Source organism: Cherax quadricarinatus, chromosome 38, assembly GCF_038502225.1.
Source record: "Cherax quadricarinatus isolate ZL_2023a chromosome 38, ASM3850222v1, whole genome shotgun sequence".
In the NCBI taxonomy this organism is placed as follows: domain Eukaryota; kingdom Metazoa; phylum Arthropoda; class Malacostraca; order Decapoda; family Parastacidae; genus Cherax; species Cherax quadricarinatus.
In genome coordinates this window covers 9,441,681-9,460,001 of record NC_091329.1, presented here as the reverse complement: position 1 = coordinate 9,460,001, position 18,321 = coordinate 9,441,681, and the positions used below count along the sequence as shown (strand labels likewise).

Below are 18,321 nucleotides of genomic sequence, written 5' to 3'. Positions count from 1 at the left end.
CAAATATCCATTATCAATACCTGTACCATTTACACCAACCTCACCCGAACACAAAGCCTTCATGTACTCATTACCAACACCTGTGCCACCTTCACCAACCTATCCCCCCCTCCCCTCCCCCATTCCACCCCAACAAAAAAGCTCTCACGTGCTCGTCACGACAATGGCGTTTAAATTAAAATAAAATGAAAGTTATTAAAAAAGAAATGAAATCACAACTGAATTTCACTGCGTTGTTAAAGTTGGTAGTTTATAGTGCGCCTCATATTTAGCTTATGGCGAGTAAACGTGAGCTTATAAACATACAAGATCCCTGCAGTAGGCCTACTGGCCCATGCTAGGCAGATCCAACTCCTATCCACACCCACTCGTATACTTGTCCAACCTATATCTAAAGTTATCCGAAGTTGTCGACCTAATGACGCTACATTAGGTCGACATCTACAATTCTACCGCCAAACAAGTACTTTCCTCTACTCTTTCTAAATCTAAATTTGGTCAGCCTGAATCCACTGCTGCAAGCCACATCTTGGTTAGATATTTACAGCACGTAATTTGCACCACTTTTATTTATTCCTAATTTCCATTTGAACAGTAATTATATTCCCCCTAATTCCACATCTCTCCAGAGAGTGCAAGTTCAGTGCCGTTAGCCTATCTTCGAGGGAAAGGTTCCTGATACATGGGATCAACTTCTCCTCTGTATATTTTCTAGGGCATATATGTCCAGTAACAATGAACTGCCACTAAAGAACAAAAATACAATACTGTGACTGGAACAATAAACAAATAAAGTACGAATGTCAATGATCCAAGTCAGACAGAAACGTCGTTTTAAGTTTCTCTTTCCTATGTGAGGGTTGTGTATAATTGCCACTACTTTTGCACTGCTGTCTTGCCTTTATATCCCAGCTAACTAGAACTCAAACCTTTTTTCGCAGTTTGAATAAAATCTACATGATTTGGATTATAGAATATAATAATTTTCTTTTCCTAGGATTTGAACCTTACACTAGTTTGCATTGACCTACATCTGCCACTTCTCTGACCACGACATCAACATATCCATGTGGTCCTGCAGTTTTCTAGAGTACTTATCAGAAATGATCCAGTAGTTAATAATCATTGCATGATTATTAACTACTGGAATTGTATTCCCTTCTGGACATTTAATGTCTGTGATGAGTGTTTAGTAAATTTCATTTAAATACAATGTTAATTAAGAATAATGACCTTCACGCTAAGGAGTCACTCAGCTCCCTCATGTTACGGAGACGCTGAGCTCCTTCATGGTAAGGAGTTACCGAATTCCTTCATGGTAAGGAGTCACCAAGCTCCTTCATAGTAAGGAGTCATCGAGCTCCTTCATGGTAAGGAGTTACCGAGCTCCTTCATGGTATGGAGTCACCAAGCTCTTTCATGGTAAGAAGTCTGGTGATTTTTATGCAGTCAAGAATATTTTTGAAAGCTTCGTTATGGAGTGAGTGGACAGTCACCTCACACCCACCTAGGTGAAGCTGGGTTCTTCACTCCGCAGAGTTTGATCATTTCACATCTATCAGAACTAGGTTTTCAAAAATTTAAGTGAAAAGGATATTGTTGAGGGCTATAATACACTGTGTGAACACATTCATATCTTTATGTACGTGCGTGTGTGTACTCACCTAATTGTGGGTGCAGGGGTCGAGACTCAGCTCCTGGCCCCGCCTCTTCACTGACCGAGTATTAAATAAATTTATATTTAACACCACCGGTCGTCTCACACCGAGGTAATCACCCGTTAGTTACGTGTGTGTGTGTGTGTGTGTGTGTGTGTGTGTGTGTGTGTGTGTGTGTGTGTGTGTGTGTGTGTGTGTGTGTGTGTGTGTGTGTGTGTGTGTGTGTACTCGCCAAGTTCGTGGGGTCGACTATTAAATAAATTTATATTTACCACCACCGGCCGTCTCACACCGAGGTAATCACTCGTAAAAGAAGAAACACCTTCACCATCATTCATTCAATCACTGTCTTCCCAGAAGCGTGCCAGTGTCAAAATATCAGTAACAAAATGGATTAAACTGGTACGTACAAACAATGTAATGAAAAATGAAAATAAAATTTTAAAATAAAATTATGAATATAAAAATACACAACATATTATAGAGAAAATTGAATTCACAGAGTTGAAATGAGAAGCTAAAAACATAACGAATCCAGCCATTTCTAATTAACTATAAACATGGAAGACCACAGAAACTAGACACAGGTACAGAGATTAAGCAAGAGAAAAATGGCAAAAAAGAAGTAAGCCAAAATATTCTTCACACGTCCGGACAAAAGCAAGTGAAAGCGGCCAGGGCAGAAGGATCAACAGTAACTATTGTTATCAACACTCGACGCAACTTTCAGACGCTGAACACCACACCAACTTATCCAGAACGAAAAATTTATTAACATGGCTTGAAACCAAGGAAAATTTTTGCGATACTAGTCTTTCCCTTCCCCTTGCATGACACTTCTTGGGTATAAGAATATGGAGTGAACAGTCCTAGCCTTCCTGCCTTTAGTCACATCTTCCTAAGCTTTCCCTTTAAACAGCGACCTTCACAGTACTACAAAAGAGTAACCACAGCACCCAGAGAACCTTTGTCACTGCCACAGCTCTCAAATAAGAACACGGCAGCAGCACACTGCTGATGCACTATTAGAAAGAATTCAATCTTGCTCTGGCATCCCCCGGGACCTACCTGCTCGAGGTCAAGTGTGATGGTGACCCACTGGTACTTCCTGCCGGCGGCGAGGGTGGGGGACTGCCACCACGAGTGTGTACCATCTATGGCGTTGGTGATGGGGTGTTGCCTGGTGGGGTCTGGAGAGCGTGCGTCACACACACCACACTGAGGTGCACGGTTCCCAGAGTGATCTGTCAGCTTGCAGTACACCTGTGGATGGGCAGACACATCCTCACATTAATCTAGTCCAATGTTTACCACACGTATCCAAAACTATACTAATAATTCAAATGTGGTAAATACTCTAATAATCTCAATAGCTTATACATATTACATTTCTGTTGATTAAGCTTAGTACTTTTTTAAATATTTACAGGTAATTACGTAATATACTCTGGAATTTTTTTTTATTCTTGAAAGAACAAAACAATACAGTGAGTGATGCAATTCACAGCTAAGCCACAAAAATATAACTGAAAACTTGTACGACGTTTCGGTCCGTCTTGGACCATTATCCAGTCATCCAATTTTCACTGCCAATGTGTTTGTTATTTCTACTGGTTTCATTAAGAGTCTCGATTATATATATATATATATATATATATATATATATATATATATATATATATATATATATATATATATATATATATATATATATAAAGGCAGGGTCTCTTGCCAAGCCTTAGTCACGTGGCTTCCTTTGAACTGTGCATGGGTAGGGCGGAAGCCCAGTCAGTTACATCCAGACCTAGGCATAGGCAGACGTTGATCAGCTGGCTCCATCTTGACATTACGATACATGCATATAAGTCCATCCGGTTGTATTCTTGCTACCATCACTTTCTTAAACCTAACCCCGACAATATTAACAGAGCACTTTGACCATGTAGGTCACTCAGCGAACTTGGAATAAAAATTTCATACAACACACACAATAAAGACAGAAAAAATGACAAAAACGGTGAACATGAATAAAATGCATAACACAAATAATATCATACAAAGTCGAAATAACAAGTATCAGTCAAAAATAGCATTTAATGTTAAAAGACTCCTAAAAGTTCCCCGAAGTCTCTACAGGCACCTCGATAATTGTAAAAACCATGAAGGAGGAAAGCTTAAGCAGAGGGTGCGCTGTTAGAGTGTGTTCCACAGTCAAAGGGGAGCAGGATCACTTGCAAACAGGTGGCTATTGGTGAAATGTGAGTGCCTGATCCTCGATAGACAGTGACGATTTCTGCTGAATCTTGTACAACTTACTGCTTGTTTGTAGGGCCCAGTGGGCCCGCCCTTCCCGACGACATATGTGTATACTAAATGGACCATTCAGTCACTGTAATGCAAAGTCTGCTAAAGAATGGTTTCGTTACAGCCATGGGCTCAGCATCCGCCTGTTCACTTCCCGGGATACCAACATGGCTCAGGCAAAAACAGACCACCACATCCTTGCGCAGCACGTGGAGATGAGCTAACCACTCCTGGATCTTTTGGCAAACAGGGAAGGCAGCAGCATATTATGCCAGGCTGACAGAGTAAACTGGGAATCTGGGTACAGAGTGAACCGAGAACCAGCTAAGCCAGCTATCAGGACGACCCAACTGTGGTAACTGATCAAAATCTTTAGTACTCCTGATACCGCCTGTGTACCACCTGGCCACGATCTTAAGACAGGTGGGACCGCTTGGCCCCTCGAGCTATAAGGCCACAGCAACAAAAATGATGCAAGTTGTCCAGGTTAGGGCAAGGCAAGAACTATGAAGCCATCCCACGCTTTCCATCACTTTCCACTCCCTCAACCACTTCCCACGTCCTACAGGTAGCCACGCCTTACAAATCACCACGCCCTCACACGCCGCAACTGCTATCTCGACACCACGCCTAACAAAGGCACCACGTCCTGAAAGATTAACTCTTCTGCCTACTGTCCCAACTTTTGCGTCCTAATTTGGACACTGACAATAAACAGAGCCAGCTGCGGAGTTTGAACCACGGGTGCTGGTCTGCCTCTTGCTAGGGTCTAGACCACTGCTGGTCTGCTCTCCTTGCTCGAGTCTAGATCAGTGTACAACACCAGCAACCATGAATATTGCTCGTACACCTTTTCCCTCTTATTCCCCTCTGCAGTATTTACGTATTCACTTCTTCGAGAGACGTATTCTAAATACTCTCCCCTTCTTCCTTTATACTTTCCTTCTCCTATCTTCTCTTCCTCCCTTCCTTTCCTTTCTCCACCTATTCTCGCCTTTCCACTTTCCTTTCTTTCATACCTTCTCATTCTTCCCACCTTTCTCCATTCTTCATTTCCCCTCCTTCGCTCCTTACCCTTGCCCTCCTGGACGAGGAGTCAGGAGTCGGGGAGTCAGTGGTGGGGGGTTCATGGGAGGTACCAGGGCTTGGGGAGTCATGGGTGGAGTTAGCCAGGCGAAGATGAAGCAGCTGATGCATGAAACAACTCCCTAAAGAATTCACCCGCCATAAATTATCTAATCACGTCCAATACCGTAAAATAATTAATCTCCTCTAAGCGAGAACCCCGGCACCGAGATGCTGGTTCATGCCGCCGCTGAATATTTTGTAGCTTTGTGCCAAATTTATGGATTAAAGTTTATATAGTAGATATTCAAGCTTGTGTATATCTAAACTTGTAGATGCCCAATCTTATGTAGATACGCAAACTTGTCTGTTGGTGAATATCTGGTCGAGATCAACAGAATCAACGAATAACTAAAGGGTAATGAACACTTGTCTATGCTCAATAATAACCCACATGGAGACAAATTCAGGAGATTCACTTATCTGTATATTTCGACTCCCTTCTGGTATCTTCTTCAGCAGATACACAAGTGAAAGGAGAAAATGAATTTATAGGGGAGGTTGCACCTCTCATCTCCATGTGGGTTATTACTGAGTCTCAGAATCAATGTTGATAGCAGAGTCTCCAATACTATTTGTGCTCAATTACCCACACGGTTTTAACGCTCCATGAAGTAAAAAGAAATAAAGGATATATCAAACTGACATGGAAATAAAAACAATGGTAGCAGATAATCCTTTTTAATTCAACGTTTTGTTCAAGGCTGATGTTTATCAAGTATTTGATAAAACCCAGCCTTGAGTTAAACATGGTATTAAAAGGATTATCTGTTACCAGTGTATTTATTTGTGCATGTCTGCTTGTGCCATATTCTACCTGATAAACTTATGTAATTCAGTTTATCATGGTCTCGTGGTAGACTACTTACTTTCTGTGCGCTTCCTTATACCAGTTCCTTTTTCATTCCGTTATGATTTAGGCCAAGCCTATAGAAGTTAATTTTTTTTCAGTTTCTTCTAATATACCTCTCTTTATTCAATAAAATTACGATCATCCTAATATGAATAATGGCTACATTAATAGCAAAAAAAAAAAATGGTCCGAGACCGAGGTGCGGGAGCGATGATACCCGGAACTATCTGCAGGCAGACATGAATCCTGCCAGACTCCGCATTCCTTTACTTTTGATGGGTTTCGAGTTTCCCGCCTATTTCCGCAGCCAGGCCCTGGGCCAGGCTTGTCTGGTGCTTGCCTGGTCGGGCCATTGTTAAGGCTCAATACACAAATGACCCGCACATAGATGAGAGGAGCTTACTACGACGTTTCGGTCCGACTTGGACCATTTTAGTGATTGTAAATGGTCCAAGTCGGACCGAAACGTCGTCGTAAGCTCTTCTCTTCTATGTGCGGGTCATTTGTGTATCGTTCCAGTCACGGTATTGTACCTTTTTTGTTATTTATGGCTCAATACTTTAATACTGATAATTAAGTTACCATGTCTCAATAAAACTGGCAATACAGTCATTACAAAGAGAACGGAAAACAGCTATTATTAAAACACTTTTTTTTTAAATGAACATTGTTTAACAGGAATGAATAAATTCATCGGCAACGATTGCATTATATTTTCAAGAGCACTAAATTCATAAGGGTCATACTGTGCTTTGGGAATACGAAGAAATCACCTATCGTCGCATGTTATTCACCCGTCGATATTCAATCACAGACTACGGTAAACATTAATGCCTTAAACGTTCGTGGTATTCTAACAGAACTGATAGTTTAAATAGTGACGGTCGGGGATATTTTCACAATCCCTTGCCTGTTAATTTTTATTGCAGCAAGATTTAATTTAATTCTGATTTCAAGTGTAAGGTCATATTGTTACTTTACCTTCGATGAGTTTTGAGAGTTTTTCTACTCCCGGAGCCCGGCCATGGGCCAGGCTTGTTTTCATTATAATTCTAAAGAAGCAATAGTACTCACAGCTTTAATGAATCACTGGAGATATATAATAACTAAAAAAAAAAATTAAAGGGGTCGACCGGTAAGCCAGCGGAAGGCCTCGGTCATATCCCCAAAAGCTCCAATGGCGGGTCATCATCTGATTAAGACCTGGTGCATATTAAACATACAGATAGATTCAAGCAAAATAAATCCCCTGGTTCCGACGAACAGTTTTCAGGTGTTCTTAAATAATAAAAACTGGAACTTGAGCTACTAACTAGTCTTTCCAATATATTACTACAAATGGGTATCGTACGTGATATGTAGATGGTTAATGTGATTTTTATTTGCAAAATGGGAAGCAAGTCCTTACCATCGAATTAACGCCCAATCATCCTGACTTCAATATTAGAAAAATTATGAGAATCAATAATAGCAGACGTAATTAGAAGCCAGGCTGACAACATAATTTGGATAGTCACAACAGATTAACATAATACCATTTTTGTCAAAAAATTTACTTACTTTCTTTAGTAAGGTATTTGAGACAGCGGACAGTTAGAAAGAAAATAACTTTTACCTGGCTTTCACAATATTTTTTTCTATTTTTAGCTATACGTATTAGTTATTCACCGCTCCACTTAAGGGTCGAAATGACACCAGACGTAGAACGGTCAGGAAATGTCAACTGCAGCATTATAAATGGTGAGAAAATGTACCCAACCTGACGCAAATTTAACCTGAGATATGCACATGTTCATATTCGTACTATTACCTAAGACACCTGGTATAGTTAGTATTGTGTAAATGTTTCCTTGAATAATGTTACGTTGATGTTAACTGTGTACAAAGAATAAAAGACAAAGAAAGAATGCCACAACATACCCGTTATCACAAAGTAGCATAATTTCCATAAGAGCCTGACGCGGGAAGTGATGGACTGTCTAAGTAACTGAATAATCATGTAAATAAATATTATTTTATTATTTATATTATCACACTGGCCGATTCCCACCAAGGCAGGGTGGCCCGAAAAAGAAAAACTTTCACCATCATTCACTCCATCACTGTCTTGCCAGAAGGGTGCTTTACACTACAGTTTTTAAACTGCAACATTAACACCCCTCCTTCAGAGTGCAGGCACTGTACTTCCCATCTCCAGGACTCAAGTCCGGCCTGCCGGTTTCCCTGAACCCCTTCATAAATGTTACTTTGCTCACACTCCAACAGCACGTCAAGTATTAAAAACCATTTGTCTCCATTCACTCCTATCAAACACGCTCACGCATGCCTGCTGGAAGTCCAAGCCCCTCGCACACAAAACCTCCTTTACCCCCTCTCTCCAATCTTTCCTAGGCCGACCCCTACCCCGCCTTCCTTCCACTACAGACTGATACACTCTTGAAGTCATTCTGTTTCGCTCCATTCTCTCTACATGTCCGAACCACCTCAACAACCCTTCCTCAGCCCTCTGGACAACAGTTTTGGTAATCCCGCACCTCCTCCTAACTTCCAAACTACGAATTCTCTGCATTATATTCACACCACACATTGCCCTCAGACATGACATCTCCACTGCCTCCAGCCTTCTCCTCGCTGCAACATTCATCACCCATGCCTCACACCCATATAAGAGCGTTGGTAAAACTATACTCTCATACATTCCCCTCTTTGCCTCCAAGGACAAAGTTCTTTGTCTCCACAGACTCCTAAGTGCACCACTCACTCTTTTCCCCTCATCAATTCTATGATTCACCTCATCTTTCATAGACCCATCCGCTGACACGTCCACTCCCAAATATCTGAATACATTCACCTCCTCCATACTCTCTCCCTCCAATCTGATATTCAATATTTCATCACCTAATCTTTTTGTTATCCTCATAACCTTACTCTTTCCTGTATTCACCTTTAATTTTCTTCTTTTGCACACCATACCAAATTCATCCACCAATCTCTGCAACTTCTCTTCAGAATCTCCCAAGAGCACAGTGTCATCAGCAAAGAGCAGCTGTGACAACTCCCACTTTGTGTGTGATTATCTTTTAACTCCACGCCTCTTGCCAAGACCCTCGCATTTACTTCTCTTACAACCCCATCTATAAATATATTAAACAACCACGGTGACATCACACATCCTTGTCTAAGGCCTACTTTTACTGGGAAAAAATTTCCCTCTTTCCTACATACTCTAACTTGAGCCTCACTATCCTCGTAAAAACTCTTCACTGCTTTCAGTAACCTACCTCCTACACCATACACTTGCAACATCTGCCACATTGCCCCCCTATCCACCCTGTCATACGCCTTTTCCAAATCCATAAATGCCACAAAGACCTCTTTAGCCTTATCTAAATACTGTTCACTTATATGTTTCACTGTAAACACCTGGTCCACACACCCCCTACCTTTCCTAAAGCCTCCTTGTTCATCTGCTATCCTATTCTCCGTCTTACTCTTAATTCTTTCAATAATAACTCGACCATACACTCTACCAGGTATACTCAGCAGACTTATCCCCCTATAATTTTTGCACTCTCTTTTATCCCCTTTGCCTTTATACAAAGGAACTATGTATGCTCTCTGCCAATCCCTAGGTACCTTACCCTCTTCCATACATTTATTAAATAATTGCACCAACCACTCCAAAACTATATCCCCACCTGCTTTTAACATTTCTATCTTTATCCCATCAATCCCGGCTGCCTTACCCCCTTTCATTTTACCTACTGCCTCACGAACTTCCCCCACACTCACAACTGGCTCTTCTTCACTCCTACAAGATGTTATTCCTCCTTGTCCTATACACGAAATCACAGCTTCCCTATCTTCATCAACATTTAACAATTCCTCAAAATATTCCCTCCATCTTCCCAATACCTCTAACTCTCCATTTAATAACTCTCCTCTCCTATTTTTAACTGACAAATCCATTTGTTCTCTAGGCTTTCTCAACTTGTTAATCTCACTCCAAAACTTTTCCTTATTTTCAACAAAATTTGTTGATAACATCTCACCCACTCTCTCATATTAATAGTGCTTACTTCTACCAATACCATAAAGTCTTGGCAAAACCGGACGTATGGTGACCCTAGATTCTCTAATTACTATGCAATTTCTTATATAAATAGAGTTTGGGTTCAATGCCATTCTAAAGTTACCGAGAGAACACTTTGCTTGGCAGTTGGAAGCGCAATTACTTATGCGGGATCTATTCTCTTGGCTAGAGTCATCTGTCTTGGTCAGGGTATTCAGTAGGAAGTGAGTGTGCGGGGTGGCAGCTACACCACACAATGTTTATTCGGGAACAAACACACGGTGGCCGCCGCCCATTACCTCACCTACCAGGGTTAACTAACCTCCCGGGGACCGCAGCCACCCACACTAAGCACACACATTCTGTAAATATCAAGACAAGAACTCGGCAAGCACAAGAGCACTTAGCATGCACCAAAGCACAAAGATCAAACTGGAAAGTACCCCGCCGGTGTCAATAGGTAGTACGATGGTAGACAGCAACCATCCAGAAAGGAATGGTTTGCACTTGACAACACTGTTGGTCTTTTCTCTCATGAACATGCAAGACTGAAGGAAAAATCTTAAAAATTTATACTTACATTCAGAATACACATTATTGTTTTACCGTGGGTTTCTCAATACTTTTAAATACCACAATATTTCCTTTCAAATTTAGGAGACCGAGCCGCGGAGATGACTGGGAATAATTAACAAATATAACATTTATCCCTTGGTATGCAACGTAGTAACACGAGGAGTGATTTTACGAGACAGCTGAAACCAGCTATTAAGCAAATAAATATCTCGAGGCAAACAATAAGATAATGTAACAGCCGCATCAAACTAAATCTGCAGTCTCTTACTAGGGACTTTATTTTACCTCATTTAAATTAAACATTATTTACCAAACCATTACACAGAAGCCGCGAAACGAGACACTCCGCATCGTAGTTGCCAGTCAACTACAATAGCCTAGTGATACAGCTGATAAAACTCCAAAACAAAAATAGAATAAATGGAAGAGGCTTGTCTTACGACTGTAACATGAGAGGGTCAGAGCTCTCAAGATTGTGAATGGAAACGCCCGCCCAAACCAGAGATTACAACATAATTTGTAATCCACTTACCCAACATCACCAAGGATATTTACATTCTCAAATATGGTAGCTCACTCAGCCACATCAACCTGGCAAACTTCTACCATTCGAGAGAAACTGGTAAACTCTCAAAGCTCAGTGTATTCTGGATATAACTGTAGTTTATACTGCATGAGTTGTCATATTTTCTCGTGACTGCAGGAAAGATATTTACAATATCGGCAGAACATAATAAGTCAAAGATATAATACTTCTCAGAATAATCCTCACGAGTGAAAAAAAAAATCAGTGAGCTACACAGAAACATTGTTATATAGCCTAGCTCATGCCATGCTGACGAGACAGGCTAAAAGTGTTTCTTTATAGTCCACTAAGAAGAGCCACATCCATGCCTTCTGATGAGTTAGAGAGCCATAGAAAAAAATATTATAGCCTAGTACAGATCACACCCTACCCCCCCTGGCGAGATAGTGAACTACACATGAACAACCCTACAGCTTATGCCAAGCTCCAGCCTAGCAACTTGATGAGATAGTGAGCCATATAGAAACACCCCTAGAGGCCAGTCCAAGTCACAACTTTGCCTATTTGTGGCTGAACCCTACACCAGCTGTGGATCAGGTGGGAACTCAACAAGCCACAATCGAGTCAAGCGAGGCAGTGCGAATTACTCAGTTTGGCCGCGACATTATGGTTTTATGTTTCCGACCACAAGGCAGGATCGAGTTTACAGTCTTGACCACACAAAATGCCAAACCTCTCGCAAAATCGGAGTGCCTCTATATATTTTAAAGTCGTCTTCCGGTCTCACAGAAGACAACTTTGCAATTTTTTAGTCGCAAAACTAAGAACCAAAACGTCAAGATGTATTTGTCAACTATTAATGCTCGCCCACGAAATGTGTTTTCTACCATTGTAAAACTAATGCACAATTTAAAGTTCATGTAATGTTGAACATGTTTTCATCACCTTCGATTCAGATGCTTTTGGGCAGCCTAGCTGAGGTCTTTGGCAGCCTCACCTAGCTGCATCCTACCTGGGATCCTAGGCTGTTAGGTTAGGTAAGGATCGTCAGGAAACAGGACAAGTGTTTCCTGACACGGGTCTTAATCATATGATGACCCGCCTTTGGAGTTTTGGTCATCTAACCGAGGCCTTCCTCTGGCTTACCCATCCATCCCTTTAAAAATTATGATCATTTATATAATGATTAATATGTCTCCAGGGCTATGATTCTTCTGGGTAACTGACCAAGGGCCCTCAACCAGGTCATGTTTGTGTCCACCGAAGCATATTCATTTTGAGTAAATTAATCAAATCATATGAGGCTTATTCACAGCCAGTGACATGGACACATGTACAGTCACAACTCTAACTGCAAGCTATTAAGCGCACAACTCTCGTTTTATTATCAGAGACAGAAACCTGTTTCTTTTTGAGAGAGACACTACTGTAACTTTGAAGCTTGTGTCAAGTTACTAAAATTCATTTATTCTCTCTTTCTCCCGCCGGTCATACTACACGCTTAAAATAGTGCATGGATATATATGGCATAGTACTGCAAAAAGAGTATTAAGATTTAAGAAAAAGTAGACACACCCTACTTCCATTACTTTTATCAAATAAAAATAAAAATACAAATCACTGTATCACTGCTACGGGTTTATCGCTTCCTCCTGATAACAAGTGAACTCACTCAAAAGTGAGTACTCACGGCGGAGAGAAGTGGCAGTTATACCATTTCTCTTCACTGTGAGTATCCAAGCTCGATGCACCTTCACTACCATGAGTAAACCAAGAACGATATGGCTGCTAGTTCATAATAGCGAGCAAGATCGTGTAGTTACCGGCTAAACTCCATACGTGTTATACGAGTGAGAATAAGGCGATTTTGTAACATTTCAACACTTTTTTAACAACTGTTATTATAAAGAACAAGAACGCTAAGATCTTCAGATCTGCATTCTGCCCCTTTTCCTGTTATTTATGCAGTCACAACCTAGCTGAAAGAAGGGTACAAGCATGAGGCACTGACCTCTGGCCCGTCCTCGCCGCAGGTGGCATTAGCTGCGATGCGGGCGCGGGTGGCTAAGTTGATGACATGAGGAAACAATCCTTTCTCTGCGATGGTTGAATCTCCGTTGGTCTCCCCTGAAACAACACAAAACATTCATTAATAACTGCAGCTAGAAAAAGTAATCCCCACTCCAAGATAGTTACAATAAAAAAAACAATCCCCTCTCGAGGATGAAAACATTTGCTTTGGTCTCCCTTGAAACTCAACACTCGTCAAAAACAATAGCCAAACAAAAAATGCTATCATATAGTTAAAAAACTTTAATTATACAACAACTCCCGTCAAGAACTTTTACTACGAAATTTAAATTAAAATATATTAACGTTTAACATTAAATAATCTCAACCGTCACTTCAAATACTTTAAACTCTCCGCGTAAAATGAAGAGAAATAATGTAAATGGTGACGCTATTTACATTGCTTATGCTCTCAAATTTAGAGTATTGTTCAGTGCTGACAGCCCCGTTTACAGCAGGGGAGTTAACAGAGCTGGAAGACAAAGATCACTGACCGTGCTAGTAGCTTGGACATCCAACGGACTTGGGTGAGCATTTTAGATAGGAATAAATGGAGGTAAGTGGTGTTTATGATTTGACGTGCTGTTGGACTGTGAGCAAGGTAACATTTATGAACGGCTCAGGAGAAACGAGTTAGCTGAGCTTGAGTCCTGGAAGTAGGAAGTAAAGTGTCTGACCTAGGAAGGAGTGGTAGAGATGTTGCAGCTCACAAGGCTATCTGAACTGTGATGTCGGCACGCATCTGGCAAGGCAGTGATTAAATAAACCTTATCTTGATAGAAAAGGCCGATGCGTAATATATATATATATATATATATATATATATATATATATATATATATATATATATATATATATATATATATATATATATATATATGTCGTGCCGAATATGTAAAACTGGTCAATTAGCAAGAACTCATTTAAAATTAAGTCCTTTCTAAAATTTTCTCTTATACGTTTAAAGATATATTTTTTTCATTAATGTTAATGTAAAAATTTTTAATTTTTCACCAAAAGAATCTTAGAAAACTTACCTAACCTTATTATAAAAAGAACAATTTATTTTAGCCTAACCCAACTAAATATATTTTAGATTTTTTACAGTAATTTAATACTAAACAAACACAGTGAAATATATTTTTTCGTTAGGTTCAGAATGATTTTGGCGCAATTATTGCATACACAAATTTTCGCTTGTCTTATATGGCAAGATGAGCGTTGCTATTTAAGCCAAGATCGCAAATTCTGCCTATTCGGCACATTATATATATATATATATATATATATATATATATATATATATATATATATATATATATATATATATATATATATATATATATATATATATATTTGTCGTGCCGAATATGTAAAACTGGTCAATTAGCAAGAACTCATTTAAAATTAAATCCTTTCTGAAATTTTCTCTTATACGTTTAAAGATATATTTTTTTCATTAATGTTAATGTAAAAAATTTTAATTTTGCTCCAAAAGAATCTTAGAAAACTTACCTAACCTTATTATAACAAGAACAATTTATTTTAGCCTAACAGAACTAAATATATTTTAGATTTGTTTAGAATAATTTAATACTAAGCAAACACAGTGAAATATATATTTTTCGTTAGGTTCAGAATGATTTTGGCGAAATTATTGCATACACAAATTTTCACTTGTCCTATATGGCAAGATGAGCGTTGCTGTTTAAGCCAAAATCGCAAGTTCTGCCTATTCGGCACTATATATATATATATATATATATATATATATATATATATATATATATATATATATATATATATATATATATATATATATATATATATATATATACACACACACACACACACATACATGGAATTCGCGAGAGCAGGCGAAATATACACAAACACTGATCTCTGGCTGAAGGAGACACGAACCTACGAACCTTAGGACAAGGTACGCAGTGCTTTACCAATCTACCCACACTGGACAATACCTTGGCGTGTAGCTTGCGCTACACGTTTGATCCAAGGCAGCCAGCTTTCAGGGAGAAGGCTTACAGCTTTTCATCTCATCTGCCCAGTGTGGGTAGATTGGTAAAGCACTACGTACCTTGTCCTAAGGTTCGTTGGTTCGAGTCTCCTTCAGGAAGAGATCAGTATTTATGTATATTTCGCCAGCTCTCGCGAATTCTTTGCATGGTTAAAATCTCTAGTAAGGCTGATGCATGCAGGGGATGAGATGAAAAGCTGAAAGCCTTCTCCCTAAAAGCTGGCCGACTTGGATCAAACGTGTAGCGCAAGCTGCACGCCAAGGTATTGTCCAGTGTGGGTAGATTGGTAAAGCACTACGTACCTTGTCCTAAGGTTCGTAGGTTCGAGTCTCGAGTGTGTGTGTGTGTGTGTGTTTATTCAATACAATCGCAGACAGGCGATCTTAACAATGCAAGACAAGCCACGGGGGATGGAAATCTTCAGCTCCTACAAACATACACATGCGTTATCTTCAGACTTCAACTAGATATTTTATATATGCACTACTTACTTTGTACTCCTTGTACTAGCTTGAAGATAAGCGTTAAAACCTTGAGCTAATAAACATAATAGTTATCATAATCAACACGCTACTAAAACACCCAATACCAGGCTAATCGCTTCGCAAACACACATCAAGATAATTCCACTAAAGGAACACACTGTGAGACACCCGGCATCACATGAGCACTGACGGCAGGAAAACAAAGGGAAGACTCTGGGGACGAGAGATAGAGACCAGTGACCAGCTGGACGAGACTAACAAACAGCAGCTCTTGCATTTGTTCATTCTGAAAAGATCAGAGCGGCTACCCTCAGAGATAAGAGACAATGACACTCAGAGGATGTTGTGTAAGCACTCCATCAAGCATCACCACCGAGGCTCACTACCAAGGAACTGCAATGTTGGCAACATCCAATGAATCTCTTTCCGGTCACCATTTTGTCTTTAAAGAAAACTAGATCCATGACTTTAACCCATACGGGTTTATCGCTTACATACGAAAAAAATAATAGACTCATTCTCCTTCCCGACTTCATGTGCTGGAGAAAAAATATCTAAGGTTAGCATACGGTTCATTGTATTTTTTCAGTTACAAACCCTTTCTAAAAAAAAAAAAAATTACCCCCTGCGTGTGGCTAGCACTAACAGTCTGGTTGATCAAGCCAACCACCAGAAGTCCCGGTCTACGCCCGGACCATAGGCAGGGGGCGTTGAGCCCAGAAACTGTCTTCGGGTAAGCCTCAGCTCCCCCAGTCTTCAAGATAGAACTTGATAAATTTCTCAAGCCGGTTCCTGAAGAACCGTGCTACTGTGCCTCCGTTACTAGCACCTATCAGCCTGACTGATCAGTACATCAATCTGGAGAACTGATCTAGGACTGAGTAGCGGAGTGATGACCCTCGGAGCCCGGCCATGGGCCAGGCTCGTCTGGTGCTTGCCTGGTCAACCAGGCTGTTATTAGGTAGGGAACCAATATATGCAACAACAGCGGAAAACAGGAAGAGGAGACATTAAGGAGGAGAAAGTAAGAAAACAGAATAAGAACAATATAAGAAGTTAGAAGAGAAAGCAGCATCAGTCGACCCAGAAAGGAGACACCGGATATGTGAGTAAGCCAGGATCTCCCTCATCCCCACCTCACTAGGCTTACTACATCACTAACTCGACCCCTCCCTCTCTCCATCACCCTTCCTTCCCTTCCTCTTCCTCTCTCCGCCTCCCATTCTTCCCTCCCTCTTCCTCTCTCCGCCTCCCATTCTTCCCTACCTCTTCCTCTTTCCACCTCCCAATTTTTCCTTCCTGTCCCCTTCTTTCTCTTTTCCTATCTCCCCCTAACACAGACCAGAAGAGAAGCTGAGCCTCAATTTGAGAATAATGCAGCATCACAAAATAAATCACAACCGTAACTGCTACACAATCAGAAGGAAGACAATAAGTAATATGACTATCAAGAAGAAAGGAAGAGATTTCCTAAAAAAAAAAAAAAACAAGAAAGTCTAAAAAGAAGTGAATAGGATGAAAATGTTCTCATTGGAATCAGGAACACCAGGAAGCAAAATGGAAGAGAGTACCACTAAACAACATAATGGAAGAACTGAAGAAACTGAAAATTGAGCACATCACAACCAAAGGAACATCACAATGTGTCACCGAGGACTCTGAGAAGAAGCAAGTCTAAACCACTATCATCAAAAATCAACGTCAATGGAAACTTGGCTATTGCCTGAACGATGGTAAACAACATATGTAGACCCAATATTCAAGAGGACAGAACTATAGTTCGGCAATTCTGACACGCATACAAAGCAATGGAAAAATAATCAAGAGTTGTGGATCCCATGGAGAGAAAGTTGCATAAACAACAATCAGCACGAATTTAGAGACGGTAAGTCCTGTCTCATGAACCTGCTGGAGTTCTGACACTGAATAACACTGATCAGGCAGGACAAAGAGGGGTGGATGAATTTCATTTGATCTACAACCTAGAAGACCAAATGAGAATAATCAAAAAGGCATTAGAATAGTTCAAAGAACCTAACGAAGAGGAAAGACTGATGGTCTGGGAGGAAGTATTAGGATGGAGAAGCATGACAAGTGGTGTTCCACAAGAATCAGCTATAGGACCGATACTGTTCCTGGTATATGTAAATGGCATGCCCAATGAGGAATCCTATGCATTCGTATTTCTCTTCGTGTTTCTGAGTCCGATTTGTTTAAAAAAATGAGGATCCATCTTTCCACTTTTTCAGTTACTTCTTTAACATACATTCTATGAGCTATTACACTGTGATCACACGTTAAAAGTGCTTTCGCAAAATCTATATTGTCATTATTTTCCTTGTCTTCTATTGTTCCCGCATTTTAATCTGGGGACTGGAGTTCCGAACGCCAGTCACTGCCATCCTCAGACTAACTTCAATCCTCCCATCCCAATACTTTCCTTTTCCTGAAGTGGCATTCATCAAAATGATTAATTTTCATTCAGTATCACTCAGTCAAACATTCCTCATTCCTGAAGTAGACCCAACATAAATGGTGGATACTCTTACAGCCAAGATGACTCCAGTCTTGTTTATTCATGCAATAACCCTAACATTAATCTTGCTCACTCCT

General features: G+C 40.3%; 1 protein-coding gene across 4 annotated transcripts in view; it reads right to left on the bottom strand.

Annotated features, from left to right (window-relative positions):
* The window catches only part of wb (wing blister), a 375,780-nt gene that overhangs the window by 302,530 nt on the left and 54,929 nt on the right, over positions 1 to 18,321 (bottom strand). For all 4 annotated transcript variants that reach the window (XM_070092086.1, XM_070092087.1, XM_070092088.1 and 1 more), the window contains exons 2-3: positions 13,126 to 13,241; positions 2,727 to 2,921 (exon numbers count right to left, since the gene is read on the bottom strand). In XM_070092086.1, the coding sequence (XP_069948187.1) occupies positions 2,727 to 2,921; positions 13,126 to 13,241 (311 nt within the window). The remainder of the gene's footprint in view (positions 1 to 2,726; positions 2,922 to 13,125; positions 13,242 to 18,321) is intronic.